A 24,318-nucleotide genomic window follows, 5' to 3' on the forward strand; every position below is an offset into this window, starting at 1 on the left:
TAATAAGTGTATGATAGATTCCTAAGTAGAATGTCTGCAAGTCAATATTAGCAATGTTTGCCTCTCAGTTTTAAAACTGTGACAGTCTCCTTTCTGTTGCAAGATATCTGTCTTATAATGTAGAAAGAAAAGCATCTTTAAAAATTGGGAGAATCATATTTGTAGGTATTTTTAGAATTATTCCTTAGAATATGTCCAGAAGTTGGGCTGTTAGAGCCTCCTTCTTCTATGAAACATACATATCCCCTCTGGTCTAAAGAAAAATTGAAAGAGGTGTTTCTATATTCAAATCACAACTGAGGTCTGTCTGCCAGTTTTAACTCCAGTTCTCTTGGTTCTACAACTTACTGATTTGGGGCAAATCTTTTCACCTACCTGAGCTTCAATTTTGTCATCTTTAAAATATAAATAATAACATTAACTTCCTTGGGCTTTGAGGATTAAATGAACATGAAATCATTTTGCAGGTTTTAAAACATTGAACAAATCTCATTTTTATAAATCTTAGGGCATCTTGATATTTCTTTGACTCCTTGTTTTAATTTACTGTGGGCTCTTAATAGAAACCAAGGATTTAAAAATTTTTACAGGATGAAAATCTTTAAAAGAGAACAGGATCTTGAACTTATCACTGACAGGCCACACAAATGCTGAAACCAAATAGCCCCTAATAAAGGTGGTGACCACTTGGGAATAAAAGGTTTGGCTTATGATGATTTCATCATAAGTAAAATCTTCTGATTTGTCAAGAGCTGATAGATTTTGGCCAGAAGATGAATTTTAGCTGTAGTGCACGTGTGTGTAAGTGTGTGTGTGTGTGTTTTGATCCATAATTAAAATCAGGCCTCCCAGCTTTTTTTTTTTTTTTTTTTTTTTTGCGGTACGCAGGCCTCTCACTGTTGTGGCCTCTCTCGTTGCGGAGCACAGGCTCTGGACGCGCAGGCTCAGCGGCCATGGCTCACGGGCCCAGTCGCTCCATGGCATGTGGGATCTTCCCGGACCGGGGCACGAACCCGTGTTCCCTGCATTGGCAGGCGGACCCTCAACCACTGCGCCACCAGGGAAGCCCTGCCTCCCAGCTTTCGAATGACTAATTACCTGAAGCTAAAATTCCTTCTCAGTTTTTCTTCACTTGCTAAATAAACATCTCTCTAAAATGCCAAATTTAATGTGCTAAGAGGATTTTTGTGTAGACATCTTCTCCTATATCTTCGTGAGGTCAGCCCCATAGGTATGTTATAGGTACGTGGAGAATTAAAAATCAAGAAAACTGAAGATGCCAAGCACTGCCACCCATTAGACAACTGAAGTTAAAAATAGATGTGTTCATGCATCAGCAGATGGATTCATACCCAGATGACTTGATTCAGAATTCAGCCACGTATGACAGCTCCCTAAATGGAATATAGCCAGCACAGACTTAAAATTCATAATTGCATCAAAACCTTCTATGGTATAAAACTAAAATCCAACAATCAAATAAACTATTTTCAATGTCCACGTGTAAAGGGTAATTTGGGATGTATATTTGCAATTAAGCTTTATAATGGGAAGATGTTTAATAAATACATTTACCCTGTTCACATTTTATATGCTGATATTCATGGTATAATATGGTTAGCAAGCTGTATTTTTATTTGCTTCTTTTAATTTTTTTTTTTTTTTTTTTTTTTGGCTTCTCTTGTTGGGGAGCACGGGCTCTAGGCGTGCGGGCTTCGGTAGTTGTGGCTCGCGGGCTCTAGAGCACAGGCTCAGTAGTTGTGGCGCACGGGCTTAGTTGCTCCGTGGCACGTGGGATCTTCCTGGACCAGGGCTCGAACCCGGGTCCCCTGCGTCGGCAGGCGGATTCTTAACCACTGCGCCACCAGGGAAGTCCTGCTTCTTTTAATTTCAAGTTAGCAGTATGGAAAGAATATAATCAAAACAAAACACTTGTTATGTAATTAGAAAACTGCATTTCCTTTGGGCATTTCACCTCTAATTGTCCTGAAAATATACCCAGATTCCCGCCAGCACTTGATTCTGACAGATACTGGCAAATGGAACCATCAGATATGCATTTCTGCCAGAAAAAAAAAAAAAAACAGATTACAGATTTGTACAGTTAGAACAGTGCTGTGGCAGCAAAGTAAATCACTTTATCAACATGATAGGTTTAAGTATAATTTTCTAATGGAAATAAGGGGAATACTGACCATTTCATCTGTCATTTATTTTAGAGTGACACTGCTTTTTTGTATGGGGAGTATTTAGAAGTGGGGTAAGTGTGGGTGATGAGAGAGTGGATGTAGTGTTTATCAGGTTTGAAAAAAAATGGAATACATGCGAGCAGCAGTCCTCCTCCTGAGAGGTTAAAGCCATTTGGCCCCTTCTGCACGTAGATAATACTGCCTTCTGTTGTCATACAGCCTATCAGGCACGTGACCCAGATATATTTTCCTTGGTGCTGTGAAGCTGGTCGTCTCCCACAGTTTCCTTGCCTGTCTTGTTTCTATGGTAACCCTGCACTCACTGTCCTTGCAGAGAAACCCTAAAGCAGGCAGCAGCTCAGAAGTCCCAGCAGCTTTCAGCCCTGCAAGAAGAGAACGTGAAACTTGCCGAGGAGCTGGGGAGAAGCAGGGACGAAGTCACAAGTCATCAAAAGGTCAGTGGGCGTTGGGTGGGCATTCCCAGCTTGGCCACGCTGATGTCTGCTGCTGTGGGCAGGGCGCTCGGAGGCTCCTCAGAGAACGTGCTCCATGTGGTGGGGTGGTGCAGATGGGATTTCAAGTCACCTGTGTTCTATGTCTCCTGGTTTTCAAGCGTGCTGCTGTAGGACTTGGGTAGGAGTGAGTTGACAGGTCCTTTAAAAACAAAACCAAAAAAAGCGCTGGGAACTTGCAGGCAAGTAGCAAATAAGATCTTTATCAGATGATCGTATGGCAATGCATTTAAATGGATAGGGACAGTATCTTTTCCCTACTGCTTGGGTTTCAATTTTTTTTTTCTCGAAGATTTTTTTTTTCTTTCATCAAAATTGATTTTAAGAAAAAGGTTCCAAGAATACAGATTTGGTGTGAGGGTTGGCAGCTGTTTTCAAATAGGACTCTGCTTTTCTTTAAATTAAAAAAAATGTTTAAATATCTGCTAATGGAACTGTGTGTACATGTGCACTTGTGTGCATTGGTGTATGGAACGTGTGTTACACCTGGAGTGAACGATAAGCTGACCACAACCCACTTGTTTCCGTATTTAAATTACAAAGGCTTCTGCCAAGTTTATTAAACACTGAAGCAAAACTGATTTTAAAGAATGCTGTATTCTGCTTTTTATTCCTGAATCAAAACGCTAGACTGTTAGTCACGTCTGACCTCAGAGCAGAAGTTCCAAAAAATAATATTTTTAAGAGAATTTTACTGTGTGGTCATTATTTCTTGCTTTGCACGTCAAGGGGAAAAAAAAAATTTTTTTCCCAAGCATACTTTGCAAATGTTAATTCTCATGGGGATGGAGTAGATTGAGTGTCCATTGACGTGGTGCCATTTGTAGTGAAAGCGCTCTTCAGAGAGTTGATTTCATACTTGAAAGTCTTCGTTAGAGCTTTCCACAGCTGCCTTACTTCACTGGAGAAGTGGCCCGTGTCTCCAGACTCCAGGCCAACAGTGATGCTCTTGGTGATGGTAGCTCACATTCAGTGGCTCTTATTTTACTGTGTGATGGGCACAAATACATGAGAGCTGTCCTCCCAGTCTTCACAGTGGTTCCATGAGATGGCACTGTCATTACCCCCACTTGTAAAAGAGGAAACGGAAGCCCAGAGAAGGTAGTAATGGGCTCAACCTCATTCAGCCCATAGCATCAGGAGACGTGGGTCATTTTCTGATTTGGGTCCAGAAAAGGATCAAAGGGGGTTGACGTAAATAGGGTTGCTGCACTCTGCTTTGGTCACTATGTGAGGAAGCAGGGTTCATGGAAAACAGAAGCCCTTTGACCAGATGAGGTTCTTTTTTTCCTGGCACAAACCAGAGCGTCTGAAACCCTGTGGGTACCTCTGACATCAGGGTGTCTGTAAGGACTTGCAAGGGAAGGATCTTGGCCAAGTGCTGAGTCTGTTCGTCTCCTTTTATCTCATCTCATTGAACGTCTTTGATGGAGAGCGTGGAATCCACCAATGGGAAGAACACACAGAGGTCAGCCTCCTGTCTTACGTTTTGACCTTAACCGGACTGTTGATTACATTTCTTGTTTCTGTCACTCAGAACCGGAAAGACTAAGCGGGAAGCGTCACGATTCCTTGGGCAGAGGTTTTCAGGGTTCCTCTCCATCCTCCAGCCCTTTCTCTTCTGCCTTGGTATTTGAATTACCTTCTTTCTGAAAATGTCTTGGGACTAAAAATTTGAAGCTCAGTGACTTTGAAGAATGTTAGAAAACAGCACCTGCAAGAAACAACCAGGGCAGTGACTTCCCTTAAAAGCAGGGGTTGTTTGGCCCTTTGTAGGGCCCTGTGTTTTACTCTGGAGAGAGAAGCAAGCGGCTGTGAACTAAACCATGATAGGCTGTGACATTAGAGATTGTGAACGGTGATGGTGAACACCAAGGAAGACTGCAGATACTGCTTCCCTTGACGTGTACACGTTTCAAAAGAGTGGAGAGAGTCCCCCCCATTTAAAATAACTTAGAAGCAGCCTTAGGCTAAAGAAGACTGATTTAATTCATCGGCTCTTATTACTCTTACTACATAATCTCCAAGAGTCTAGAGTGCTCCTTACTTACGTAAAATCACGAATTTCCACTTTGTTACTTGCTGCAGTTGAGCCGAACTATTGATCAACTTTGTTCAGAAATATACTACAGAGTTTGGCAGAAACCCTATTAAAAAAAAAAGAATTTTAATTGTAGTACTATAGACATAGTCAGTGTTTCATTCTAAAGTGAAGACAGTGGAGGACTGTGGTCCAGTGGGCGAGACTCCGCACTCCCAATGCAGGGGGCCCGGGTTTGATCCCTGGTTGGAGAACTAGATCCCGCACGCCGCAGCTGAGACTTGGCGCAGCCAAGATAAGTAAGTAAATAAATAAATATTTAAAAAAATAATAAAGTGAAGACAGTAGAGACTAGATTGACGTGGGACAGACCCGGGACCCGAGTCCCATCCCGGTCCCTTTGCTCAGCAGCACCGCATTCGCTGACCGTGTGCTGAGCGGATTGCTCTGCCGTTGTTTCACAGAATCATCACCACATACCTAAGACAGTAAGGTTATCTTGTAGGACGGAAGGAAGCTGAGGCTCAAAACTGAAGCAGTTCACCAAGGACACAGAGCTAGGCAGCGGAGGAGCTGAGATCAGAGCTCGTGTCTGACTAACTCGTAAGCCTGTTTGCCTGCTCCTGTCCCCTACTGAGAATAAAACTTATTTCTATGTACTTCATAATTATTGTTAAAATTAAAAGAAAAAAACCCTCTGAGCTAGGAATGGGGTAGGTGGGGTCACACAGTACTATAAAAATATACTTTCAGTTCTACTGTTACTTTTTTCTGCCTCAAATCTTTATTTTGCTTAGAAAGCCCACGAGATTCCAGAATCTGTTCTGCATCTTTTTTTTTTGGCCTCGCTGCGTGGCATGTGGGATCTTAGTTCCCCGACCAGGGATCGAACCCACGCCCCCTGCATTGGAAGCGCAGAGTCTTAACCACTAGAGTGCAAGGGACATCCTATCCTGCATCTTAAGACTCTCACTGGGAATATGGGCTAAGGATTTTGATTTCCTTGAGAAGCCATCTTCATGAAGAGGGCTATTTCATCTCCTGTTTGTCATTTGGAAGTCAGATTATTTGTTGAAATAAAAGAATCCCTGCTGCCCTGTGACAGTGGTTTTGTAGAGCGTTCTCTCTATCACCTTAAAAGGGGATGAAGGAGTCCCGAAATTAAGAGGGCTAACAGTGAGCGGGACAGGTTGGTCAAAGGCGTGGAGAGTGACGGTAGCTTCTGTGCTTTCTTAGAAACCCTCGTCTGCCTTGATTGGCAAGCGGGCGCCATGTCCCCCGGGAGGAAGTGTTTGAACAGTTGTGGGGCTTACCTGCTCGCTGGCAGCCCTCCAGGGTGGAGCTGCCTAAGCCAGAAGCAGAGCCCCGTGTGCGCACTCCTCGTTGCCTGCCCTATCAGACACTCTCCTCTCCTCTCTAAGTCCCCTTTACCCAGTAGGGTTTTTCATTTTAAGAGGGGAGGGGAGTGACAACCAGAATCAGTGAGGGTTGTGAGAAGCAGAAGTGTTGGAGTTAACCTGGCATCGCCTGTGACAGAAATCTTCATAAAGTGTCACATAGAGTGCCTCGTCTTTTGAAAGAGGCTATATTAGATTGAACATATGAAATAGCTATTGTTCTGTAATTTCACATGGTTCAACCTAATAGCTCACATAATTTAGTCTTTCTTAGGACTGATGGTTTTGAAGATTGTCATTATAATTGCTGTTGACGGTTTGCTCTCACACTGTTTCCTTCCTGATGTCCTGACTGGTTTCATGCTGCTTTGGGTTGGTTTGGGGGATGTGTGTGTGTGTGCGCGCACGCGTGTGTGTGTGTTTGTGTTCAAATACACGTAACATAAAATGTACTGTCTTACCCATTTTACAGTGTACGATTCAGTGGCACTTAGTCCATTCACAGTGTTGTGCGACCATCACCTCTGTCTAGTTGCGGAACATCTTCACCCCGAAAGGAAACTCCACTTAAGCAGCCACTCCCCATCCCTCCCTCCTCCCAGCCCTTGGCAACCACTAATCTATTTTTTTTTTACCCCTGTGGATTTGCTTATTCTGGATGTTTCACATAAATGGCATCATACAGTACGTGTCCATTTGCATCTGGCTTCTTTCACTGGGGATAATGCTTTCGAGGCTCATCCATGTTGCAGCCTGTGTCAGAACTTCATATCTTTTCGTGGCTGAGTCGCATTTTATTGAAAGGATCGACCACGTTTCATGTATCCGTTTGCTTCAGGTGTCTCAGCCTCTTTCTCCACTCAGACTGCCACCCGTCCCTCCTGAAGCCTCCACCCCCGCCTGGAGCCGCTGCGTCTCGTCCCCCTTCGGGTCTTCCGCAGGGTCGGGAGATCCTCCTCATTTCTAAATCTCGCCACACCCTTCACACTTGCAGCCCTATCTTCTCAGCTTATCTTTACTTCCAAACTTTTAAAGTTTGTTTTCTGCCTTGTTTCTCACTCCCCTTTCCTTCCCCGTCCCTTGCAGTCGGCTTCCTGCCGCCCCAGTGCACGCCGGCAAGGACTCTGGCTTGAGCGGTCGCTTCCCTGCGGCTGCACGTGCGTGGCTCCTTGCCGCTCTGTAGACGGTGCGCACCACCATCCACGTTCCGACGCTCCTCCCCTGGCTTCCTCCACGCCTCACGTGTCTCCTGCATCTCCCGCCACACCCTGTCCCTGGCCGTTTGCGTGTCTGCCTGTCCGTCTCTCCTCCTCCCCCCCCAACTCGTGCACTTTCCCTCACCGCTGGAGGCCTGTGCCGTGTCGTCACCTCTCGTCTGCAGGTGGCCGCTTCCTTCCCCAGTCCGGGTCTCAGTCTCCTCGGCGCTCTGCGCGTGACCCTCGGAGCCGGGTGTGTGGTCCACTCAGGCTCCCTCCCCGCACAGCTCGGAGACAGTGGACCTCCTAAAGCAGGACATGCAGGTTTAACGAGTGAATGAGTGAACAGGTGATGAAATGACTGTCTCATCTTTAGCCAGGCCCTCAGGTCCCGTTTTACAGCGTAAGATATGGAGACTGTGAGACTGCTCTTTCTGCTTTCTTCCAGTCCACTTACTTCCAGTTTCATGGCTCTGTTGCAGAGCTGTGGTTGCCAAAAGCCAATCACCACATGAGCAGGACATTTGCTCTGTGTGGATGGTGGACTGTACAGTGAATTCGGGCAGGGTCATGTGGTGTCAAGCTTAATGCAGAGCATTATTTCTTCTCATAGAGAATACTAAAAATAATCAGAATGATGTGAGTTCTTCTATAGAAACAGTCACCTTAGGGAGTCAGCTTTGAAATGTCTGATGCTTCATTCCCAAACCTCACACGTATTCTCCTCTGTGAGCGTTGCAGATACACTGAACTGTCACTATGGGAATAGTGCTGGGTTTTCCCTGGTTATTTGCAAAATGAGGTCATAGTTGGCTTATGGAAACTGGACAGTTATGAGATGACTCAGTAACTGTATTTCATCAACACCTCTTCCTAACAGAGGTTATAACAGATGCAGTATACAGAAAACTGGGGTTATCATCTAAATTGATCCATGAATCATTGCCTGCCTTTTAAATAAGCCTGCATTCCCAGACCTGAATGTTTAGAAAGGAAACGCTGTTTTTAGCTTGTCATGTTTTATTTGGAAAAGTAGTGATCATTTTAATCTGGAGTTGAGGTGGGGTGGCTTTCCGGGCCAGTAGGGCCGAGTGAAGCTGGGTCACAGAATCTCTCTCCCGCTGCCACACCTAGTGAAATGAACACACTTCTTCGCCTGTTAAAAACACCTTCAGGAAAATCCAGCAAAGCTAATCAAGTTCATGCTGTAAACGTTGAAACTGACAACCAAGAAAAGAAACAAAATTGTGGTGTGACTCTGTTTGAAACTGTGTTCACAGTGGTAAGAGAAAGGAAAACAAATAGCAAAATCCCCAGAAATTTCCCTCTAATTCTCCCCATCCCTATGCCCAACCCAGTTTGGAGAAAATTAGACTGAAGAAGTGAGTAGGCAGTCAGGGAAAAATCTTTGAGGCCAGCGTTGCTATTGCCACCCAGCACGCTACCAGAGCAGGAAAAACAGCTAGTTGTCATTTTCCATAGCTCGGCTAGCCGACAGGGTGGCTTAAGTAAACAGGGGTGGGTGGGAATGGGTGGGTTTTTACTCAAATGATGATAAGTTCACAGGTAGGTAGTCCCCGTGGGTCCAGCCACTCAAGAATGTCCTCAGGAAACCCTGCGCTCCCTCTCTGCTCTGCTACTGTCCTCAGCAGATAGTTTTCATCCTCTCAATCTCAGTGGCTCTTACACCCCCAGGCATTGCAAAACTTTCCAGGAGGAAGCAGGCGGAAGGACAAGCGGGGAAAGGCAGAGGGCTCCTCTTTACGTGGTTTATCTTTTCATTTGGAGAGGACAATTCAGATCTCTGTAATAGTGTCACCTCCAACCACGAGTGAGGCTGGATTCCTCCAGGAAGGGAAGGAAACAGAGGAGGTGAGAGTAGACGTTGAAAGAGCCAACTTGTACTATCTGCCTGGAGCTGAGGCTGAGCACACACTCCTTCAGGAATAGAGTTGCCTCTTTTCCGATGCAGTCGATGAGATGCAGGCCACTAAAGGGAAAAGCTCAGAGAGAGACCTCCAGCCGATCGTATAGTCACCCAAACAGCACTCTCCCCACCCTTGCCCCAGGGCCCTCTGGCTACAGAAATATATAGACTGCAATGCCCGATTTTTCAGTTGTAGCTTGGAGGTCTCAGATAAAGTAAGAGGGGCATAAAGGAAAATTCATTTACATTACATGTGAGCAGATAGAAGGTCTAAGTAGAGCTGCCCAGGGTAAGATGAACAACTGACTACATACCGTACCAAAAGAGGAGAGAAGAAAAGAAAAGAACCTAGGAATCCAAAGAGAGGTGAGGGATTCAGGCCATGAGAAAACGTTACCCAGAGTAAACTATTGCTTTGTGTTATATAAAAGCTTAAGTGATGTGAATAAAACAACTGTTCAGAGAGAAGATGGTAAAATGACACAAGCTGAACAGAGAGAGGAAAGAGTTAAGGAAACAAACTGAAGACCAAAACCACCCCATATCCGAACTGGTAAATACATCAGAAACAGACGGGGACCTAATGAACGTTTCTGAAAAATATACAGAGAATTCTTCAGGTCTCCAGGCAGAAAAAGCAGATTCCTTATAAAAAGGAGAAAAAATAGCCCACTGCAGCCGCATTCAATGCCAGAAAAAAAAAAAACAAAAAACAAAAAAAACAAAAAAAAAAACCATAGTGCACTGTTTCCAAAGTTCTAAGGGACAGAAAATATGATCAGGAGCATCATATCCAAGCAATTATTATTCAGGTAAGAAGACAGGTGTTTCCAAACTTGCAAGAACTTAGAAGCTATAGCATCTATGAGTCCTTCTGGAAAGTAGCTACTTGCTGGTAAAATTTGGCCAAGCAAGACATGACTCAATATACAGGACTTACTAGCTCAGGAGAAGCCTGGCAAAGGGACTGGAGGTGAACACTAAATCCAGGTAAACAGACAGCTAAGCTAACAGTCCAGAGAATCACAGATGAGGAACAGAGTGGTGATTTTAACTCTTTATTTGGAAATCATTTCAAGCTTTGCAAAAAGTTGTAAGAATAAAACACAGAATACTCATGTAGGCTAAGGATTTGTTTTTACCTAACCACAGTGCAGCTGTCAAATTCAGGAAGTTGAACACTATTATCTAATGTATGGGCCCTATTCCTGTTTAGGCAATTGTTGGTGATATCCTTTATATCAATAGTTTTTGTGGGTTTTTTTTCCCCCCGATTCAGGATCTAGTCCAGGATCATGCGTTCCATTCATTGACTCAGGTCTCTTTAGTTGTCTTTATCTGGAATGGTTCTTCTGCCTTTGTCTTTTATGACTTGACTTTTTTGAAAACAGGCCGGTTATGTTGTATAAAATCCTTTATTTTGGGTTTGTCAGGTGTTTCCTCATGATGGTATTTAGGTTATTCATTTTTAGCAGGAAGACTATATAAGGGATTACCATTTCCTGCCCGGAGGCAGGTGATGTTGCTTTATTCCATTATTGGTGATGTCAATTTTGATCATTTAGTGAAGGTAAGCTTAAAGGATTTGCAAGACAAAAAGAAAAAAATCAAAGACAAAGGAGAAAAAGAAAAATATACAGAGAGAACATGACTAACAAAATTTGAGGTGACAGAGTTGAAAGAATGTGGTAGTATGCAAGCCTCCTCATCTTTTATATCAGGGTGATGTTTGATATTATTTAAAATTAAAATTAACTTATACCTAAGAAAATGATATTAACATCTATGTTTTTTAAAAAATATATTCTACTTAAAAATTTTACAAAACAAATGTATAAACCTAGTGGGAGTTCTTAGAAAGGAATATATCTTTGTGGTAAAGAACATTTTTCTGCCCTCAGCCATTTTCTTTTATTTAATTTGATTTTTCTTTCTCCTGTTAAATTCAAGTCAAATTAAATTTGCTTCTTTCTCCCCTCTCTGTCCTTATTGCTCTGTGTACATGGAGAAGTGTGTCTGTGTGTGCGAGGCGAGACAGCTAACGTTCATTGTTTCTTCTCTGAAACGGCTTGTCCACAGAACTGACTAAATCCTCCTCTTCCTCTCTCCCCGTTACCTTCGCCACTTCCAAGAGCAGGAGTCTGTGTGGGAGGCGAGACTAGAAATCCGCAGACACAGGGGATGGGGATGTCTTGTGCTGTCAAGGTAGCGCCGCTATTTTGGACCTCAGAACACTTGCTCGGAGAAGAGGCTGAAGTCGCCCACACATGAACCACTTCCCTGGGGAAGTCGGTGAGAAAAGCAGCAGCTGAGCGCCAGATCGCTCAGACTGGCCGAGCAGAGAGTTCCTCCTGTGAGAACCCTGGTTCCTCAATGTCACTGCCAACCCACATCCGAGGAGAGCACCAGCTTACCGGCTCTCTGACCCAGTCGTTTACACGACACGTAGTTACTGAGTGCCTACTGTGTGCCTGCCAGTGCTCCAGAAACGGAGGAGACAGCGGTGAACAGAACAGAAAACTGCTGCTCCTCCCTCCGTCGAGTGGTCTGACTGTGTAATGGTTCCGAACTTCAGCACATCCTTCACTTCACACAAGCTAGTATTTTTCTTAAGTTGATAGATTGAAAACAAATTACCCACCATGTTTATTGTATTATAAAACAGTTTTGTGGATAGATCAGCTGTTTGAGATTTTCTGGTCCAGTGTTCCCCAAATCATGGTCACTTGTATACTGTCTTCACCGTAATGTTATCTTCTTAATATTTTTCTGTAAAGTAACCCTCCCTTTTATTCAGCCTTTTATTACAAAAAGTTTCAAACACGCACAGAAGCAGAGTGAGCAGAACAGTGAATCCCCATGTACCCCACTCGAAAGGCAGTCAACTCTTGGTCACTCTTGTTTCTTTCTTTCTTTTTTTTTTCTTTTTTTTGGCCGTGCAGCCTGTGGGATCTTAGTTCTCAGACCAGGGATTGAACCTGTACCCCCTGCTGTGGAAGCGAGGAGTCTTAACCACTGGGCCACCAGGGAAGTCCCAGTCACTCTTGCTTCAATTCTACTCTCACTCACCCTCCACCCCATCATAGATTAATTTGAAGCAAATCCTAGAATACTGTCATTTTATCTGTAAATATCTTTGTACCTCTAAAAAATAAAATTATTTATCTCCCCCCATTTTTTTTTTTTTTTTTTTTTTTTTGCTGTACGTGGGCCTCTCACTGATGTGGCCTCTCCCGTTGCGGAGCACAGGCTCTGGACGCGCAGGCCCAGCGGCCATGGCTCACGGGCCCAGCCACTCCGCGGCATGTGGGATCCTCCCGGACCGGGGCACAAACCTGTGCATCGGCAGGCGGACTCTCAACCACCGCGCCACCAGGGAAGCCCCGTTTTTTTTTTTTTTTTGGCCATGCTGCGTGGTTTGCGGGATCTTCGTTCCCAACAGGGGATTGAACCCAGGACCCACAGCAGTGAAAGCGCTGAGTCCTAACCACTGGACCGCCAGGAAATTCCCTATTCCTTTTAAATTGTAATGTTATTTTAAAATTAAAAATAATCATACATGTTTGTAACATGAAACAATACAAATACATACCATTTCAAAGTTATTACTCCTCCCATTGTTGTTTCATGGAGGCAACATGTGATCCAGTAATTGGGCTCCTTGGTATTTACCCAAGTGAATTGAGAATTTATGTCCACATAAAATCCTGTGCGTGGATGTTTACAGCAGATTTAATCACAATTGCCAAAAACTTGGAAGCAACCAAGATGTCCCTCAGTAGGTGAGTGGATAAATAAACGGAAGTACATCCAGATGATGGAATATTACTCAGCACCAAAATGAAATGACCTATCAAGCCATGAAAATAGATGGAGGAACTTTAAATGCATATTACAAAGTGAAAGAAGCCAATTTATAAAAGCAACATACTGTATGGTTCCAAAGATATGGCATTCTGGAAAAGACAAAACTATGGGGACAAAAATAGAGTGGTTGTGAGGGGCAAAAGGGAGAGGGAGTGATGACTAGGCAGAGTACAGGGTCTTTAGGGCAGTGAAACTATTCTGTACAATACCACAATGGTGGATACATGTCTCTATCCATTTGTCACAACTCGTAGGATATACAACACCAAGAGTGAACCTGATGTAAACTATGGAAATTTGGGTGGTAATGATGTGTCACTGATTGTAACAAATGCACCGCGGTCCTGTGGGATGTTGATAGTGGAGAAGGTTGTACATGCGTGGGGACACGGAGTTATGGGAAATCTCTACCTTTTGTTCGATTTTGCTGTGAACCTGAAACTTCTTTAAAAAAATAAACTGTATTAGTTGAAAAAAAAAGTATGTAACCTTACGCATAATAACTAAATGTAAGTGAATTAAACACTGATTAAAAGGCAGACATTGGCAGAATTAATTTTAAAAAAGCATCATCAAACTATATGCTGCCTATAAGAGACACAATTGGGCTTCCCTGGTGGCGCAGTGGTTGAGAGTCCGCCTGCCGATGCAGGGGACATGGGTTCGTGCCCTGGTCCGGGAAGATCCCACATGCCGTGGAGCGGCTGGGCCCATGAGCCATGGCCGCTGAGCCTGCGCATCCGGAGCCTGTGCTCCGCAACGGAAGAGGCCACAACAGTGAGAGGCCTGCGTACCGCAAAAAAAAAAAAAAAAAAAAAAGAGACACAATTTAGATTCAAAGATACAGTAGATTGAAAGTAAAAGGATGTAACAAGATATATCATACAACTAGTAACCAAAAGCAAGCTGGAGTGTCTATACTAATTATCAGACAAAGTAGACTTTGAAGATAAAAATTGTTACTAGAAACAGAGGAAGAAATTTTATAGTGGTAAAAAGATCAATCCCTCAAGAAAATAAACAATTACAAATATATATGCAACTAATGGCAGAGCCTTAAAATACAGAAAGCAAAAACGGACAGAATTAAAGGACAAAATAGATAATTCAGCCATAATAGTTGGAGATTTCAGTATTCTATTTGAGTAATGGACAGAACAACTAGACAGAAGATCCACAAGGAAGTAGAAGACCTGAACATCAGCCAAGCCCAACAGTCATCTTCAGATCACTCCATTCAACAACAGCAGAAGACACACTCTCCTCAAGTGCAGGTGGAACGTTCTCTATGGGAGACCATACGCTAGGCCATAAAACAAGTCTCATCATATCCTGCAAAGTATGTTCTCTGACCACAATGAAATGAAACTAGAAGTGATAACCCAAGTATCTCAGGTGTAGTTTTAATTTGCGTTTCCTTGATGGCTCATGATTTGGAGCTGCTGCTTTGGTCAAGTGTCTGTTCAGATCTTTTGCCCATTTTAAGGTTTGGTTTGTAGTCTGTGTATTATTGAGTTGTAAGAGCTCTTAATATGTTCTGGATACAAGTTCTTTATCAGATTGAGTTTTGCAAGTGTTTTCTCTCAGTCTGTATTCTCATTACACTTTCTTAACAGTGTCTTCTGAAGAGCAGAAGTTTCCAATTTTGGTCAAGTCCACTGACAGGGCTTAGAAGTAATAACACTCCAATATCAATGAGCACACCTAACTACCTAGATTTTGGTTTCTAAATACTCTTCCCCACTAAAAGGTCCTTAGAGAAATGGCTGATTCCAGGGCTGAGACAGAAAGACTACAAGATGAGCCTGGAATATCTTGTGTATCAAAAAGCAAGGAAGTGCTTAAAGAACTGGGGATTAGTCAGAAACCTATCAGAACCATGTTGGAGGGGCTTCCACTGGCCAAATCTGAGATAATTTGAGCATCAAAAGAAATAATGATAGTAATGGATTATAGCCTATTGAATAAAATAAGAAACCATGATATATAAATACACCATGGAAACAGACATAAATAAGTAAATGAGGGAAAAATGAAAGCCCTTCCTGGGACTTCCCTGGTGGTGCAGTAGTTAAGAATCTGCCTGCCAGTGCAGGGAACACGGTTCAATCCCTGGCCTGGGAAGGTCCCACATGCCACGGAGCAGCTAAGTCCATGCACCACAACTACTGAGGCTGCGCTCTAGAGCCCACAAACCACAACTTCTGAAGCCCGAGTGCCTAGAGCCTGTGCTCCGCAACAAGAGAAGCCACTGCAATGGGAAGCCCACACACCACAACGAAGAGTAGCCTCTGCTCGCCACAACTAGAGAAAGCCTGTGGGCAGCAACGAATACCCGACACAGCCATAAATAGACAGACAGACAGACAGATAGATAGATAGGAATGCCTTTCTTAAAAAAAATAATAATAGAAAGCTCTTCCTTATGGTAAAATGCCAACTGGTAAGTACGTGAAATGATGGAATTAGAACATCCTTATTTGGTGTCCATCATGGTAGTTATTTCGGCAAGAGTCATCAATTGGTGCTAAAACCAGTGGGTGAAATTTTGTTAAGGAACAGAATGTTTACATAGTTTCAGAGTATCTCTCCACAAAATAGTAGTATTTTTACAGTGGAGAAACGTGGAAGATGCTTCTTTAGCCAAGTGATTGAAGTTACCCTCACTGAAAATCGACATTGTGTGCCTCTTAATATCACATACTGAGAAGAACATGGGATCACTTCTGTGGTGTTTCTGCCAAAAAGTGCATAGTCTGACTCTACGCATGTGGGAATATCAGGTGAATCCAAATTGACGGACATTCTACTCACCTCTGTGCTCTTCAAAAATGTCAAGGTCAAAAAATATATATCAAGGTCAGGGGATTCCCTGGCGGTCCAGTGGTTAGGACCCCGAGCTCTCATTGCTGAGGGCCCCTGTTTAATCCCTGGTCAGGGAAGTAAAATCCCACAAGCCGCGCAGCCAAAAAAAAAAGTCAGGGTCACAAAAGACAAGGAAAGAATGAGGAACCAGACAGGCTAAAGAAATTTGACTACTAAATGAAGCTTGTTATCCTGGACCAGAAGAAGAAAAAAACATTATTTCCTATGAAGAATCAGTACAATAAGTGTCCTAAACTTCTGTTCTGTGGAAATTCAGGCACAAAAAAATTCAGCCTCCAAGAAATGGGGAGAATCTCTGCATACTTGTTCTTTGCAGTGTTGAATGATTTTTCAAGTGTTTATTAATTATTTGTATTTTCTCTGTTGTGAATTATCTGCCATGTCATTTATCCATTTATATCTTCATTGTAGTCATTTCCCAGTCTTGTTTGTTTATTGATTTTTTCTTTTTAAATTTTTTTAACTATAAAAATTAAACAGCTTCCTTGTTTAAAAAATGAATATAAGCCATATAAAAGGGTACAAAGGAAAAAATGAGAGCCCCTCTCGTCTCCACATCCCACTCTCCAGATGTTCTCCCTCTTGTTTCATTCCTTTAAAGTTTGCCTTCCACTGTTTTTCCTTCCTTTTACTCTTTACAAATTTCTAAATATATCTGTGAATTACTCATGCAGCAAAAGCATTTATCTTAATGGACTAGGAAAGGAGAGAGTCTACAGTGGAAAAAACTATGTTAACCTCTATAGATTTCTTGATAAACTTATGTTCAAAACATATATGTTTATATTTAAGAACTTTTAAGTATAAAAGACCTTTATAGCAAAGCATGTACATAACTGATACATAATCAGAAATAAGACCACCACTACTTATCGTGAATTAGTGGCTTAAATTCTGGGCCACTCCCAAATGGTTGGAAACCATTACATAGTCTTTGGTGTTATCCTTTGATTCAAAAAAACCATGTAAGAGCTTTTGTCACCTCTTTGTTTTATTAACAGGGTGAGTGAAAATTGGTACTGTATTTGGCTAAAGTGTATGTGGTACAGATTGGGGGGTAGAGATGAATCTTATCTCACAGGATTGACTAGCTGAATCTTTGGTTTTTTATCCTTAATAGAATAACAGAATTTTAGAACTAAAGGGCCATTGGAAATTCTTCTGTAACTTTCTTATTTTATAGGTGAGAAAGAAATGCCTGGATATAGTAGGCATAAGATAAGGCCCGTGTAGAATAAATTACCTGTTCCTAGCCCTACACAAGTTAGTGACCTTTGACTTCTTTTGTTTCAGTAAAGGAACCAGAATGTTAATAGTGAAGCTTTCACTCATTCGTCTAACAAATGAAGGAAACATTTATTGAATGTCTAAGATATGGCATGTACATGGTATTGTTTAATATTTTAACTCTCAGGTCCCTGATGTACACTTGGTCCTTTTTCACTGCCTCTGAGGAAAGCCCATTACTTTAGCGGTCCTGGAGCATGGGAATGTGACCTGGGGGATGGGAAACTGGCCTGTCTCTTATGAACTGAACTTTTTTGTGTGTGTGTGTTTTTTCCCCAGCTGGAAGAAGAGAGATCTGTGCTCAATAATCAGTTGTTAGAAATGAAAAAGAGGTAGGCTTTCTTTTTGTATATATTGTTTTATGTGTGTGTGTGTGTTTAATAAGGAAAATGTTAGAACATGCTGTGTACAGTGACTTGTAGAAAACATATGACCTTCTTATATTCAGAAAACTGCATCATGATAGTTTGGTACTCATAATTGACAAATTTGTAAGAGTTTCAGTATGAATTACTGAAAGAATAGTTCGATTTTTAAGCCATGTTCAGTTGCATTTGTCCAGAAGTGTTCTAAATTAGATTGTCTCATATTATACTGCTTACCTCCTAGTTTCAGTAACTAAAGTACTATAATTTTACCTAGAGTAATCTGCAAATAAATTCAGTTATATAAAAATTTCATTTTTTCAGTAATAATGGGAAACATTTTAAATGTTTCTACTTACTTTCTTAAAAAGAGCTTTGTTATTTGTTATTCTTTGATGATAATCGAATGCTGTTCACATGGAAGCTTCCAGTACTTTTGAGTAAGGATAAACGGGCCCCCAGGAGTCATCATGTAGAAGCCTGATGCTTATGCTTTCTGATGGTCTCTGTCTGCTTTTTTAAAATGTGCACTCTGTGTCTAGAGAAATTCTCTGCTTTACTCTGCATGCCAAGTAGGCATAGTGTATACTGTTGCTAAGAACCACAGCCTGTACAGTGGTTTGCTGTAGAGTACGTCACAACAGTGACAGGCGTTTTTGTCTTATTAATTACAAAAAGAAAAATAAACCTTTAGGAATAGTATAATGAAGAATTCTTCCATACCTCAATTAAAAAATAATAAGAAAATAAAATAGAAAAAAAAAAAGAATTCCTTCGTGGTCTTGCAGAGCATTTTATTCTTCCTTGTCAGAGCAGAGGAAGTCTCCCTTTCTGACCACTGACGCATGCGTTTATGCTGACATTGTCCCTCCTGCCAGTATGGCGGTTGCTTCAGAGTCGAGGGCTTTATTTAGCCCACAAAGATATTTGGGTTCCATAAGCTACATTCTAAAGGAAATTAGGCCTCAGTTCAGGGGTGCCTTCCTCCCTTCTTTTTTTAAGACATCCTTAGACTCATTCTTCTTTAAAGTGTCACATCAGAATGCATGTGTGTTCCATGACTGCCACACCCCTGGTCCAGCCAGGTGTTCGCCCAGTGCCTATGAGCTGTGGTGACTGGCCTGCCATGCCTTAACCTGGGGCCCAGGTACAAGCACAGCTCCACCCCTGGGGGCCTTGGGATATTTAATTTTCCATGAATAAGGCTTTGTTTCTTTAAAAAGAACCCCATGTATGCAGTTGTCAAGGGTATGTGAAAAAATTGATAGCACTTATTCCTGAGGCATTCTGACAAGGGAATGAATAAAAACAGGCTGGTGTGAGTACTGATGTAATCCCTTTGCATTTATGTAGCCCTTGTAATTCACAAATTTCTCATATGTCAAAACAAACGACTGAAATATATGGTGGGGCTTGCATTGAAGAATGATGAAACTAAAACCCCCAAAGTTAGGCAACTTGACCAAGAACTCAGATGCAGGCACAAGACCCAGGACTTCAGATTTTTACAAGGGGTCTTTTCTCATTGTACATTTATTATTTATTTATTTTTACTTTTTAATCTTTTTTAAAAATAAAGATGCTATTGCTTTGTTAGTCCTTTTCATGTGACTTTGACTAAATTACATGCCTCTCAAAATGCGATTAGACATGTGACTTTTTTCACGGCTTAAAAAGATAGAACAAATTTGGGTACTTGTCCATTCCTCTCTTCTTATTTCACCCTGCTCCCATTTTTAGGTCCTGGATAAATCAATAAATGCAGATAAAGATTATTTTTCTGGGAGTTTAAAATGTTAAAACTTAGTTTCTTATATTTAGAACTGTTTTTTAATCAAATTGTTAATTAATCCTCATGGAAAGTTATGTCTCTTTCAGAAATCTGAATGCAAATATATTTTAGCTAATATTTTGGGGGCCTTAAATGCCTTCTGAAAGTCAGTTTTGTAAAGGATTCGTATGTAGGTCTATGTGGGTAATAGTTAAGTACCTGTAGCATAGAGTACTAAAAAGAAGTGGATACTTTCTTAATTTAAGAATCTGGAAAGTACTTAAATCATGAAGATATTTGAAATGTGGTGGTTCATGCAAGAACCGAGATCTTAGCCAACAGTTTAATTTAGAGGTGAGAACTGAACATACACAGTCAACATAGTATATGATTGCTTCATTCAAACTCTGTTGTTCATTCTGTTGAAGTGCAGTACTTACTCCTGATGTAGGGTGAAACTCCTTATCGTTAAGAAATTAGTATCACCCTTTTGTACTTGCTCTGCCTTTTTGCTATCTAGCATCGAATTGCAAGCAACACGTAGCATAAGTTTTTCTCTTCACTTAAAAATGTAATCATTTCTTCGGGAAAGTGGTCTCCAAGTTAGGCAAACCTCTTTCAGAGCAGGTTCCAACACGTGTAGTAGATAAAGCAGAGCCAACTTGAGCGCTCTAATTGATGGAAGTAGAGACGTGTGTCCCTCTGGCCAGAGAGCCTACGGCAGAGTTGGGAACCTGTTTGGCTCCCCTCCCTTCTCCAGGCTTTTTGATGTCCTAGAAGGAACTCCAGAGCCATCATCTTAGCTATGGACTTGTTGAGTCAGGATTAATTCTGTGGGTGTCAAGGCAAGATGCCTGTCAGGAAGGAAAACTGGCCGATGGTCCCTGTCCACCAGTTCTGAAGAGGTCACTGCCACTGCAGCTCATGCGGCTCACTGTGGGTTGCTAACCGTCTGACTGTCTCCAAGCTTGCGCTACTGACCAATGCTCATTTCACCCCTCTCTTTTCCCTTTCCTACTCTTGCTTCCTTTGCTATATCTGTGTGTCTTTAATGGTAAGACTAAAGAAAGTCTATCCACGTTATAATAAATAAATTTCATATATTTTTAGTCAACAGAATTGTTGTATATATTTTTTGGCTGCCTTTGTCCCTCTGTGTCTTGCTTTTGTTTGGTAAAATATTCTCAGCAGTCTATACATACACACACATGCACACATACCTTTTTTATATGTATATACAGCACAGAACTTCAGTGCAAATTGAGTTCTCCTTACTGCATTTGCAGTTCTCTTCATGTTCCTAATATTTGGTTCTTGTTATCTTGCATTTTTAAAGCTTGCCCAGTAACACTTTAAGGTATTTGCTTCATTACTGGAATTTCTTTCTTATGTAAGTAGTAAGGAAAGAATCTGGGTAATATGTTCCCTTGGGGGAAAGACTTCTGGCCCCTCTAACCCGTCTTTCATGTTAGGTTTATCTTCCCTTCTTGATACTTTCAGTAACGCCAAGTCGCTGGGGCCAGCGTGGCTTTAAAGTAACACAGGCCTTACTGTCAGCGCGATGTGTGACTCAGGTGTCAGTAATGCTGGCATACATGGTTTAATTTAGCCCCTCTTGGTTTGCACGGTGGGATTTGGGCTTAGAAATCACCTAAGATGCCAACGTTGAAGACCTGTCACAAAGGTGAGCTGCCAAGGTCTATCCGTCCCTTCATTTGGTGTACAAATCACAAGTCAGATCCCTGTTTTAACCATGCATCTTTGGACAACTTTTGTATGAGAAACATCCGCTTGCCATCTTCTTAGAAAGCAGCCTCACTTAGAGGGTGGACGTACGTGGTGATAAGCAAAGGTACCTGCTCCTGTTTCCTTCTGCCGGCTGATGCCGGCCTCAGCCCTCCCTAACACAAAGCACCTGTGAGAGCTTGACTAACTAGAGTCCTGATTACAGAAGAATCTAAATCCGTTAACCCCCAAATCCTGGTATTTCTCAGTAAAAACATTTAAAATCACATCTTTCAAATTTGAGTTGGATTTACAAGTGAATCTCTTGAAACGGTTTTTATAATAGAGTGAACTACCAAATAAGTTTAATGGAAACTTAAAGAGCCCAAAAGTTATTGAATGTTTGGATAAAATCAGATATTTACTTCCCAGGTGGAAAAGATGCCTGTGTACATTCCTTTCACTTAAATCTTTGGGGTTTTGTTTGTTTTGTTGTTGTTTTTACTTAAACAGGGTCCTATTTCCTAGCGAGGTGTTATGCAGTTAGTAATTTAACAGCACCAAGTGTTCATATAATGCTTGGGTGTTGAATTCAAGACATTTTCTGTAAGTCTCAGATTCTTTTCTTACTACTTATTCTGGGGTGTAAGTGTAAGCCACACAATGAGATAAGTACAACACTTATATTTTTCATCTTTGTGTAGAATAGAATTTCAACTTACCATAAACCATGAGAATTCTGTAATTCGTGTGCCGGATATCTTGGGTCTCACTAACCAGACATACATTCTGCCATTTCTAACCTGGGCCTCAGTTTCCAATCCCTTCAGTTGGTTCGAAGACAAACTGAACCACTACATGCTCTGCATTCACCCAGCTACTTCTCATAGAACCGGGAGTAATTCGGTTTGTTGTGGTTTAAGCCATGAACTTATCTACGTGGATGCAAATGAGTAGGTTGTATGGCCTGAGGGCCGGCCAGGAAATTTTTCTCCAGTTGTGTTTTCCCCAAATATTTTTGTGATACAAGGTCTTTTTTCCTCTTGTTTCACACTGCATGTCATTTTTTAAAAACTTCTTATTTCAAAATCTGAGGTTTCCAGAAGAGCTGCAAAGGTCGTACCTGGAGGTCCCACATTTCCCTTCACCCAGCTTCCCCTCACGGGCACATCTTACATCCCCTGGTCCTTTGATCCAAACTGAGAGAGTAACATTGGTCCAGTACTCTTAGCCAGACTCTAGACATTGTTCAGATTTCCCCAGTTTTTCCATTCATGTCTTTTTTTCTCTCCCAGGATCCAGTCTAGGAGACCACAGTGCATTTAGTTGTCCCATCTGTGACAGCTCCTCAGTCTTTCCTTGGCTTTTGTGACCTTGGCACGTTTGAATTTTCACCACAAAAATTTAAATACACTCACACATTTATAAACACATAGTAGCCTGCCCTCTGGGGTTGTCTCTATTGTGTCTTGCCCTCTTCCCCTGTCTTCCCTTCATCTTTCCCTTTCTTTTCCTACTCCCCTGACTCCAAGATAAATGTTCTCCTCTCCTGGAAAGCCCGGTCCCCGTCCCTGTGCTGATAACCAAATGCTGGATCGGCCTGAGAACATACATCCCGTGTGCTGACCTTCTCCCTCCAGATGCCCCTTGGCTTCCATTCCACACCTGGAAATCCATCTTCACATTTCCGTGCTAGCCTTTATGTCATTACCTTTGATTTCTATGAGCAACTTAATGTCTGTCCTCTTCAGAGTCTCTGGACGAAAAGTAATCATCCTTCCGTTTGAATAGTGGTAATAATCTCTGCTACTGTTTTGGCCCAGAAGATCTCCAAAACACACTCTTGGAACTTGCTGAAAGTTACTGAAATTAGTGAGAACCAATCGATACTTCCAGCATAAAACTGCTCTGCATGACATCTGTATAATCGCTTTGCATGTGTGTATTTTAATTGTTGTTATTGCTTGGTAATGATTTATTCAAGAAGTAACAGAATTCATCTGGGGGGGTTAGATTTTTAAAGTAATTCTTTGGGGGTGCAACAGTCTTGTTTTTTAATTCTGCGTCTTCCAAAGTTATTAACTTGTTTCTTTAAATTCAAACGGATACAATGATGTGCAGATTCTGGCATGTCTCTGCATAGGTAAACTTTTTCTCCCCTCACAGTAAGTAAAATTTCAAGTGACATTCTGCAAGCATAATAGCCTTAACCCCCTGTAAAACTTCCCCGTGATACTTTATCCCTGTATATTAGCTAAAGTTAATTGCGCGTTTGTTCTAGGACAGTTGTACACTGACCGCTCTCTCGGTTGATTTCTGGAATTTTTAACTCTTTGGTCTTTTAGAGAATCCAAGCTAATAAAAGACGCAGATGAAGAAAAAGCTTCCTTGCAGAAATCCATCAGTATTACTAGTGCCTTACTCACAGAAAAGGATGCCGAGCTGGAAAAGCTGAGGAACGAGGTAGAGTACCACCTCGGGGACCCCGGCGGTACCCGTCTGTGTTCCGAGCGGAAGCTAAGCCAAGCCGTGTGTTTCAGGTCACGGCGCTCAGGGGAGAGAACGCCTCCGCCAAGTCCTTGCGCGCAGTCGTTCAGTCTCTAGAGTCCGACAAGGCGAAGCTTGAGCTCAAGGTAAAGAACTTGGAGCTTCAACTCAAAGAAAACAAGAGGCAGCTCAGCACCTCGTCAGGTAAAATGGCCTCGTGCTTCCTCCCGACACCGCTGCTTCCCGCGGACGCGGGGTTCGTGGCGGTCGCGCCCACTGTAGGCGGCTGCTGCGCCGCGCCGCGCCGACGGGGCCGCTCTCTGCCGGGCCCGGGCCGCCCGCCTGTAGTCGGATGAGGCCCCACGCAGAGGGGCGCGCCTGCCGGTTCCCACTTCCGGACCTTCCCCTGGTCCTGAGCATCGGCAGGAATTTATATAAGACAGTGGGTGATAGCTGCCACCCCAGCAGCAGCCGCGGCTTCTGCAGGTGCCCTGCCGGGGAGGAGGAAGTGATGGCCGTGACCGTGACCGGCGTTCCTCCCCGCAGTGGGCCGGCCTGAGAGAGGATGACCGTTGTCCGAGGGGTCCAGAGAAGAGACGGGAACTTCAAACGTGTTCTCAGAGAGGCGCATGTGGGGATTCCACATGAGAATGCGTTTCTAACACTGG

At 42.5% G+C, this 24,318-nt stretch overlaps 1 protein-coding gene across 4 annotated transcripts in view; it reads left to right on the forward strand.

The window, feature by feature from the left end:
* CLIP1 (CAP-Gly domain containing linker protein 1) overlaps nt 1–24,318 on the forward strand; it is a 122,862-nt gene that overhangs the window by 93,487 nt on the left and 5,057 nt on the right. For all 4 annotated transcript variants that reach the window (XM_082641031.1, XM_082641034.1, XM_082641033.1 and 1 more), the window contains 4 exons: nt 2,524–2,644; nt 17,582–17,634; nt 23,509–23,626; nt 23,704–23,854. In XM_082641031.1, the coding sequence (XP_082497157.1) occupies nt 2,524–2,644; nt 17,582–17,634; nt 23,509–23,626; nt 23,704–23,854 (443 nt within the window). The remainder of the gene's footprint in view (nt 1–2,523; nt 2,645–17,581; nt 17,635–23,508; nt 23,627–23,703; nt 23,855–24,318) is intronic.

The sequence above is a fragment of the Mesoplodon mirus genome, assembly GCF_964341445.2.
Source record: "Mesoplodon mirus genome assembly, chromosome: 13".
In the NCBI taxonomy this organism is placed as follows: Eukaryota; Metazoa; Chordata; class Mammalia; order Artiodactyla; family Ziphiidae; genus Mesoplodon; species Mesoplodon mirus.